Source organism: Nestor notabilis, unplaced genomic scaffold (genome assembly GCF_000696875.1).
Source record: "Nestor notabilis isolate BGI_N333 unplaced genomic scaffold, ASM69687v1 scaffold29102, whole genome shotgun sequence".
NCBI classification, from domain to species: domain Eukaryota; kingdom Metazoa; phylum Chordata; class Aves; order Psittaciformes; family Psittacidae; genus Nestor; species Nestor notabilis.
Genome location: NW_009917454.1, coordinates 12,394 through 21,664, shown reverse-complemented (window position 1 = coordinate 21,664; position 9,271 = coordinate 12,394). Strand labels below are relative to the sequence as shown.

The following is a 9,271-nucleotide window of genomic DNA, read 5'->3' as shown; positions in this document are numbered from 1 at the left end:
ACTCTGTTCTGTAATTAGACATATAATCCTCTCGACAAAGACAGTAGCAAAAGTTGAAATTACAAATTAAGCAGAAAGTGTATTTTAGCATATGTAGGTTCAGGTGCAGGAAAGCCTGTAAGTATGTGCCTCATTTTAAGTTGCTGTACACGTGATGGTGTGATCTAAATCTCAAACAGAGTTACATTTTAGTTAGTAGCCAGAACTCTTCTTCAGTCTGGACAAGACCTGCAGTTGTATGTTGAAATGACTTTGGCAACTACAAATCCCAGGGAGCATTGCCTTTAGCAGGTTTGTGCAACCAGATTGGCATCCTGCAGGGACCAATGGCAAGCCGAGGATTCAAGAAAATTCATGTGTGTCAGCTGCCGGTATTAAAAGTCACTGGAGAGAGCTGCAGACCTAGGTGGAAGCTGCGTGATTCTCTGGGTTACTTGTAAACCTTTGCGTGAGCTTTGTAGTGATACTCTGTTTTACACCCTCTGTGCCTCAGTTGAAAAAGCCGTCTGGACTAGTCCAAATGGATGCAATTCTGAACTGCAGACCGAATGACTTGGAAGATTATTACGATTTGCTAGGATGTGATGAACTGTCTACGGTAAGAGCCTTCCCCACCTCCCCTCCCAGCTAATATTTTGAGTGTGCTTATTTATCTACAGGGGAGATTTGGAGTTGTTTACGTCTGCAGACAGGACTATCTCAAATGTATTGTGAACCTTCTTTCTTGTTGCTTTTAGTATCTCCCTTTGTAAAGCTCAATTTTCTGATCTGTATACCGATGTTAAGATCCTAGAATAAAGCTCATATTAAAAGTGTCCTATAAAGCTGGATTGTTTTATAGCTGAAATAATAGTTTATTCATTAGTTTAGTTCAGCATGTGATATGGTTATGAATCATAAGCCAACTGCTTAAATTTGACAACATTCAAATAATGTATTTTTTTAATATAAAGGATGAAAAAAGCTATTTCTATGCAACTAATACAATGAATGTTCATAGGTGTAGGTAATTGATAATGCTATTGAGTTTCTCAGGTTATATACATAATTTTAAAAATATTCATTGGTTGGGTAAAACAATAGTATCTTTCATTCATCGTATTAGTAATTAATAAATGCTAATTTCAGTCACATTCAAATACTAGTTTTACTAGTTTGTTTTGGTAGCAGATACATACTTCATAATGAGATCTAGCTAAGCAACTGTTGAACATTTTGTTGCTAAAACAAGTGGGTTTTTTTTTCTCGAAGGTGCCCATAAAATCTTTTTGATAGTCTAAGATAGTGGTATGCTAGTATTTTTTGATCTAGTTGTTATATTAACTGAAATCTGTGTTTCAAGTTTGGAATTTTGGAAAAGGAGTTTTGATTAATGATGGATGTATTCAATGTGGGTAAAAGCTGTATTTTTCCCAGAAAATTTAATCTGATGCTCTCATCTGTCGTAGTGGTCAAATGCTGCTAAAATACCTCTGTCATTTCTGTCACCAAAAGCATACTAACGAGCATCTTCGATCTGTACGGAAGGCAATTTAAAGATTTTTCTGAGATAACTCCTAAAAAGTCATCCCAGCAGAGGGCGGCGTTAAAGTTTCCGCGGAGACTTGTCTGCAGATGCTATTTCTTTATTTTCTACCTCGCACTAATTCCTTAAGGGCTTAGCAGTTAATGAGTAGTTCAAGTACATGTGATAATGATTTTTCAAATTGCTTAAAATTAAATTAAAAAGATGGAATAAATGCTAGTGGGTCCTGAAAAATAATGTTAAGTATTATTTGTTAAGAGAAGCAGCAGATGTTACTGAATTATTTGTGACATGGGAGTAGGAATTCGGATCATGAGTTGACTGAATACCACGATTGCCTTCCTTCAGGATGGTGCACACTACTTGTAACATCTAACAGAAATTTGACGCATTACAGGTGTTTTGCAGTCACATTACTTTGCATACGCAGTCAAGTATTTGTAGCAGCACAGGCTTCTTTAGGCACATACAGCATATTCCCAGCTGAGTACTTTCATCTGAGCTGCTGAATATTCTGGTCTTCATCTGACCTGGTTAAATTTAAGCACAAATAGTGTCAATTCCTAAAGATTTTTCCCTGTGTTGAAGTAAACATCCATGCTCATCCTTCTTGTAGAATTGAGCTCAGGAACACCTAGTTCACGTTCTGACTTGAGAGGAACAGGAGAGATTTAAGCTACATCCTTCTTCCATGAACAGTGTTATTAATATATAGTGGGTATTAGATACCTTTCCTGGTAAAACACCTCACTGAATCTTTTATATAAATTTCTTAGGTTTTGTATAAACTTTTATTTCTGCTGATTTCTTTAACTGAAGGCATCCACACTACACCTCTGCTATTGCACATATTTTAAGTTCCCCTTTATATAACTAAGATTTTGTGTGTACTAAAGCTTGTAATAATTAATAGGAAAGAATTTTTCAGCATTCTCTGTTGTTTCTCCCAAGCCCTTTCAAAAGGCAGATTTGAAAATAGTTTCTGTGTGTATGTGTTTACTCACTTAAAGTCTCAACATCCTGTTTAGGTCGAACAGATTCTTGCAGAATTTAAGATCAAAGCCCTTGAATGTCACCCTGACAAACATCCTGGAAACCCCAAAGCAGGTATGTATTCTTCCCCCTTAAAAACAATCTATTTTCTGTTTTCTTATTGTAACATGACTAAGATGTTGAATTCAGCTTTAGAACTTTATGAAGTATTATTTTTTCCCCAATATAATTTATCAGGTGTATTGAGCATATTGTTTTTAAATAGCAAAGTTTAATATTAACTTCTAACACTTGCACACTCCTAGACACTAGAGCAGGAAGACACTTTTTGAATTTGTTTTTTTTCCCCTAGGACTTTAACATTTTTTTTCTTTCTGTGGTAGAACATCTTTTAATCTAGAAATTATTTATGGTATGTATCCTTTCCCAATCCTAGGAAGTTGGCTTGCTTCCATGCTCGGTGGCATTCAAGTGCCATACTGGCGTCAACTAGTTAATTTGCTTCCATGAACAAGCCATCAGGAACACATTAAATGTACTTTAGTTTCTTTTAATGTAACTTAATGACTGGAAATAAAGAGAAACCAGCACCAGATGAGTAGCCATCTGTTTGCAGAACAGCAGCTAACATTATTTTTATGAAAACGTGCAGTTCATCATACATGTGACAGCTAAGCAGCACCTGAGTTATTTGGAGGCAATCTTACTGATTCATAACCACAAGATAGCTCTAATCAGTGCTCACCAATATCTGAGTAGTTTATATTCTTATAGTGAAGGTTGTTCTGGTCGTATTTATGATCCCCACCAAAAATTTGATGTAGAATAATTAAATATACTTCTAATTTTGATTAATGCATAAAAGTTTTCCTTTGGATTCTTCCTATTACTTTACCTATAAGCTGAACAACATATGCATAAACTGAACATCATAGTTTACCTACTTGTTTGAGTTTGACTTCATCCACACTCTCCTCTGAAGCTGCAGAGCTGGGAATATAGTAGATGTTAATTGAGACTCGTGCTCCAATGCCTCAAGCAGAGCTCTCAGCAGGGCTTGGCTTACCTTACTGATGTGCTATCCTAGCCTAGAATCAGAGAGCTGATGCGGTGGGGAGGTTAAAGGGTGAAATAGGTGGGGGTTTTCATTTTCAGACTCACTTACAAGGAAACCCTGAGATTGGTGTCTAAGAGGCTATCTACCACCTATTAACAGTAACCTGGTAAATAATCATTTATTATAAATGATTGCACCAGTGCTAAGGAAACCAATGTAATCAACTTTGTTGGCTGGAAATTCTGGCTATTGCAGGAGGAAATGAGAGACTGTTCCAGTGCCTGGTCCTGTTCTGTTTGCACCACCCCACTGTCCATGTGGTTCACACCATCACCACCCCAATTAATTGAAGTGAAAAGAAGGAGGCCAAGTGACAAATGTTGGAGCAGCCTTGTTTGACAAGAAGAAAAATTTTATGCTCCATTTACCTGAACATGCTGTATTTATTTGAAATAACTTTTTACAGTACTAGTGAAAGTTTACTTTTTTATTTAGTCATCTTAAAGTCCAGTAAAGAGTAATTAAACCAGACCTTTTATTTGTTGAAAATTAACACTAGAAGAAGGAAACCTAATAGAACTGCCCCCTCAACCTGTTCTTTGATTTATAGTTATCAATTTTGATTAGTGTTTGGGCTTAGTGTATTTCAAAGAAATCTCTCTAATTTGTAAATTGGAATAAATGAATAGTAATAATAATAGATCACTGTAACACAGGTGACTCAGATAAAATCTAAATCTTTATAGCCCTTCTACAAATAGTAACATGCAGCTGCATCCTTAGTAACCATTTAATGAAAAATTACCCTATAGGGAAAAAAAAAGAGCTCTTATTCATGCAGCCTGGTATTCAAGACATTTTAGTATATGTAGAAAACATACCTAATAAAATGCACAAGTTACTTATATTTAGATTCCTCTTCTTGTTTGTCAATTTTTGCTTGTGTGTTGTGTCCCATCCCATTCCCCCCGCTTATGTTTTCTTGGTGGTGTGCTTTGCTCTAACTTCCTTGCTGCTGTCGATGTAAGCATGTTCCTTCTAAGCATTCTGACTAGTTTAATTTTCCTTTTAAAGGAAGTCTGCACGGGGCGACTTGTGCCTTTTGCCTGCTGTAAGTTTCTCTGAACTTTAAATTTAGGAGATTTTGAAGCAGGTAGACAAATGAGCATTTTAGTCCTCATTTGAAAAGGTTATCAGTTGTCCACCACAGGTGCTATGATCCTAAAGTCAGCTAAACTCTGCAAAGCTGTAAGCAGAACAACCACATACATATGTTTGTGATTTAGTTCTACCTCCTTTACTCTGCTTGCTTTAAGCCTTTGCTGGCAGATCTCCTTTCACATCTGAATTAATTTACTTGAAAAGAAATACTGGCTTCAGTATAATTTTGGGTTTTGTTCTAGTGGAGAATTTCCAGAAGCTGCAGCAAGCTAAGGAGATTCTTACTAATGAAGAGAGTCGTGCGCATTACGATTACTGGCGGCGAAGCAAAATTACCATTCCGTTCCAGCAATGGGAGGCCTTGAGCAATTCTGTGAAAACGGTTGGTGGTGTCTAAGTTTGGGCCTTCAGGAGCAGAAGGAGACAGGGCAGGTCCAGAGAAAATGTGGGCGTGAGCAGGGGGATGAGTTACAACACTTCAGGGTTAAGGAACTTGAGGGTTGCTTTCAAACACCTCAGCACAGTTTGCCTTTGTGGGAACCTCTTAGTATTTTCAAAGTTAGATTAAATCTAGAATCTTTGTATAATATATTCTCCTTTTGGTATGTTGCTTATCAGATAGGTTTTCATGCTATCTGATGAAATAAAGAGCTCACTGAAAAATCTAGGTTGCTTGGAACCCTGGGCTTCACACAGGTCTTCAGAGGGGCCCTGATAGGCTAGTGGAGTGATTTGTGACAGAGACAAGTGTTCTGAGGGTTGTTTTGCCTCCTAATTCTGTTAGTGAATTAATTTGGTAGCATATTCTTAGTAGATCCTAATTCTATAATATTTGATCCCCCCCCCACCCCCCCCCGATGGTGAATGATAGTTACAAGTCTACATGGTCATGTTTTAGGGCAGGTGAATAAATAGTTCCATTGCCAATTCTGCCCACCTCAATTCTGCTTACGAGAGAAGCTTGAGAGCCTCTTCAACTAAAGCATTATGCCTAAGTTTAAATGCTTGCTGAAAGTATCCTATGGAGCTTAGTTCAGTTCCAAGTGGAAGTAATTTCACAGACTTCGATAGTGAATCTTTCCATATCATCTTGTTTTCAAAAGGCACCTTGAAGTCAAAGACAACTTGGACACTTCCTAAGTCACTCAAGCCCTCTTTAAAAAGCCAGACGCTTTTTAAAGCCAAGACATGAGAGAAGAAATTGGTCAAAAGACCTTTAGAATTATTTGGTGCACTTGTACTTTGTTCTTCATCCCCTGACATAAACTATCCTCTCAAATGCTGTTTCTATAATTAGCCATGCTATTGACCTGCAAGCTTCTCTGTAATGCGTGGTTTGTTTAACCATGTATTACAACAATGTAAAAAAGAAAAGAGAAGTTCACTAAAAATCTTTTAAAGCATAGTAGTTTGTTCTTTATTTGTAATTTTTGCATTTCTTTAGTCAATGCATTGGGCTGTCCAAAATAAGAAGGACCAAATGCTGGAAGCTCCAGAGTTGAATAATAGCAACAACGTAACTAGTGAGATTTGGACCCAAAAGACTGAAAACGATGAAGATGGATTGTCAGATGGGAACAGGGAGCAAGATGATGTTGCAATTCCTGATGGGAAACCACGGTCTTCAAAGAATCCAGACTCCCCAAGTAAGTGAAACCAGAAGTTACAGAATAGGCATTATCCAGGATTTGGCACGAAAAGCAGGCTTTGTCATGAGAAATTCTTCTCCAGAATAATATGTTTAACTGGTAGCTTTTTTAATGTGGGTTTGGATTGGGATTTTGTTTTGGGTTTTATGTTGTTTATAATAAATTTAACTTTGAAGCTTTCAGACCTTTCTTCTTCCCTACCCCATGTTTGCTTGCTTGTTTGCTAGCTAGTAAACCCTGAAACTGGAGAAGTAGAAAATTCTTCTTAAACCAAAATGGAAAGTTCAGTTTTGCTGCTATATCAAAATTAAAAGAAAAAAAGGGGAGGGGCCCAATCATTTTCAGTGATTTTATTTAAAATAACTTTAAAAACTGTTAAATAAAATTTTACTTCTTTTTATGCATCATTCAGTATTTCTGCACAGTTTGCATCTGATGAGTTAATGAAGACTAAAAATTGAAACTTGAAGGTTTCTTTTGTATTTGAACGGTTTGTTTTTAAACAGTGCATGCACCAGAATAAATGTGTAGTTCAAAAGCTGTCATTTGACCAGTTAGTATTTCCTGCCTGCTGCTTAGGTTTGGATGCTTGAATCAAAGTTCACTTACCAAAGTGGCCACCCTCTGTTCTGCTTGATTCTTCAGGGGTTTATGATCTTAGGCTTATGTTATCAGAGAACTATTATTAAACAAAGTCCTGTCATTTCTTTCCAGCTTGATCAAACAGGAAATTATGTTGAACTGTGAGGATAGCAAAACCTAATTGAATCCCAAACATTTGTGGAATGCAGAAAATAGATAAGAAAATTGTACAAATGTATGTGAGGCACAACTGAAACTTTTATATTTAAAAAATATGCTTTATAACATTATGCTATTGGCTATTTTTTGGTAATTAAATTGTTAATGTATTTGTAGAATAATAAAATTTCAAAGTAAAGAAACCATCATCTCATTCCTTGTAATGGTGATCTTTCTTTGCAGACATCTTCTTTCTCATGTTTTTTAAATTATAATTTAATTTCCAGAGATCTGACTGGAAAAATATCAAACCCATCAAATGCCTACTTAATTTATCCAGTAGGCGTATATTTATATTAATAAGTGTTAAAATATATTTGACAAGGCATGTATGCACTTCAGCATTCATACTTGTTGTTAGGACATTGATAATGGTTTTATCTTGGTCTGGGAAAATTTATTATATAGGATTCCACTTTTAAACTGGGATATTTTCAGTTCCTATCTGCTTGTTTGTAAGAATTATGGACTACAAGCCCATATAACTATTTCAGCCTGAGTAAGAGATTTTAACACAAGATTTGGTAATAGGTTTCAGCTTCCTAATACGGAAGGATCACATTTTGGCACTGACAGGCCGTAAATCATACAAACTTTGCACAGAATCTGAAAAACTTTTACTCCCTTTTGTGTGGAAAGAGCCATCTGTGGCTTTCCTCCTCACTGCTGCCTTTCATGTACTTGGAGATTCAACATGTCACTCTCTATCCCTTCTTCTTTAGATTAGGCAAATGCAGATTCAACATGTCACTCTCTATCCCTTCTTCTTTAGATTAGGCAAATGCAATTTGTTCAGTTTTTCTTTGTAAGTCCTCTTTTTCTGGATAGCCATTATTTTTTTGATGTTCTCCTTTAGACTCTTTCCAGCTGATGTGTATCTTGAAGATCGGTGTTGGCTTGAGTTCTTGTTCAAATAGTGCCAGGAATACAGAGGTTGTCCCTGCTGTCCCTGGAAGTAACCATTCTTTTACTTTTTTTCTTGGGAAGATTATAGAGTATTACTTCAGACAGCTTAGTTTTAAAATGCTTATAATAATGTACTTGTCGTTCTCTTTTTATCTCAGGATTTTCAGAGGCAAATTACTGGCACTTGCGTTTCCGCTGGTCAGGGGATGCTCCATCAGAGCTTCTGAGGAAATTCAGAAACTATGAGATCTAAAAGTACGCGTGAGATCATCTGTTCAACAATTCAGTATTTTTTTTTGTCAGCAGTTATAAGTTATTTGTATTTTGTATTCATGCATTGTGATGTGAACATTGAATAAATGTCTTAATACTGGTTTGCTCACACACATGATATGAGCATTACAGGTGGAGGTCTTTTTGTTTAATGAGCAAACTTTAATAAGCGAAGGCCTTTTCAGTATTAACATAAAGTAATTTTGTGAAGTTATCTAACATCCTATATATTATTTCTTGTACTCTTAAATATTGTGTAGTGGATAATATTTTCCTTAATACTGTGATGTTATAAAGAACGTACTCTCGGTAGAATCAGAAATCAATGTTAGACTCCAGCAAATCATCCTGTTGAGTAATTATCTGCCAAAAGCCATATGACAATGAGCTTTAAACAAAACTGTGGTTATTTCTAAACTATGTACTCTGGTTCACTTCTCCATTGCATTGTTCTTCCTATAGTGATTTATAATGCACATGTACTCAATACTATTACAAACTTAATTTGTTGAAGAATTGTGATCTTATGATATGAATTAAAAAAGAAGGTTCTTATTATCCAGGAATGTCACTGTGATAGATCAAGCACTCCTAGAAATCTCTTGACTTTCTATCTTAACAAGTATAGTTTTTGCACCAGGTGTTTATTGTGGTAGGCAGTTTCTGAACTTCACTGCTCCAGTTAGCAACTTTCTTCTTAAGATTTACTGGTGGACAACTAATAACCCTGGTGTGTGTGCCAGCATTGGCCTGCCTGAACCTAGAGACCATTTCTCACACTACAGCTTAATAGTAATTTCCCTCCTGGTTCTGGCTGGGTAGATGGGGTCTTATCAAGGTTTTTGTATGGCAAAGAATGAAGAATCAGGCCAGTCAGCCTGTGTTTTACATAATAATGTGTTTTCC

General features: G+C 36.3%; 1 protein-coding gene across 1 annotated transcript; it reads left to right on the top strand.

Moving 5' to 3' along the window:
* The first annotated feature begins 387 nt into the window (after window positions 1-387).
* On the top strand, window positions 388-8,455 carry DNAJC12 (DnaJ (Hsp40) homolog, subfamily C, member 12). The gene is made up of 5 exons (XM_010009244.1): window positions 388-598; window positions 2,554-2,632; window positions 4,979-5,118; window positions 6,181-6,382; window positions 8,251-8,455. Exons 1-5 carry the CDS (start codon window positions 521-523, stop codon window positions 8,343-8,345), a joined length of 594 nt encoding a protein of 197 aa, XP_010007546.1. The 5' UTR covers window positions 388-520; the 3' UTR covers window positions 8,346-8,455.
* The last annotated feature ends 816 nt before the right edge of the window (window positions 8,456-9,271 follow it).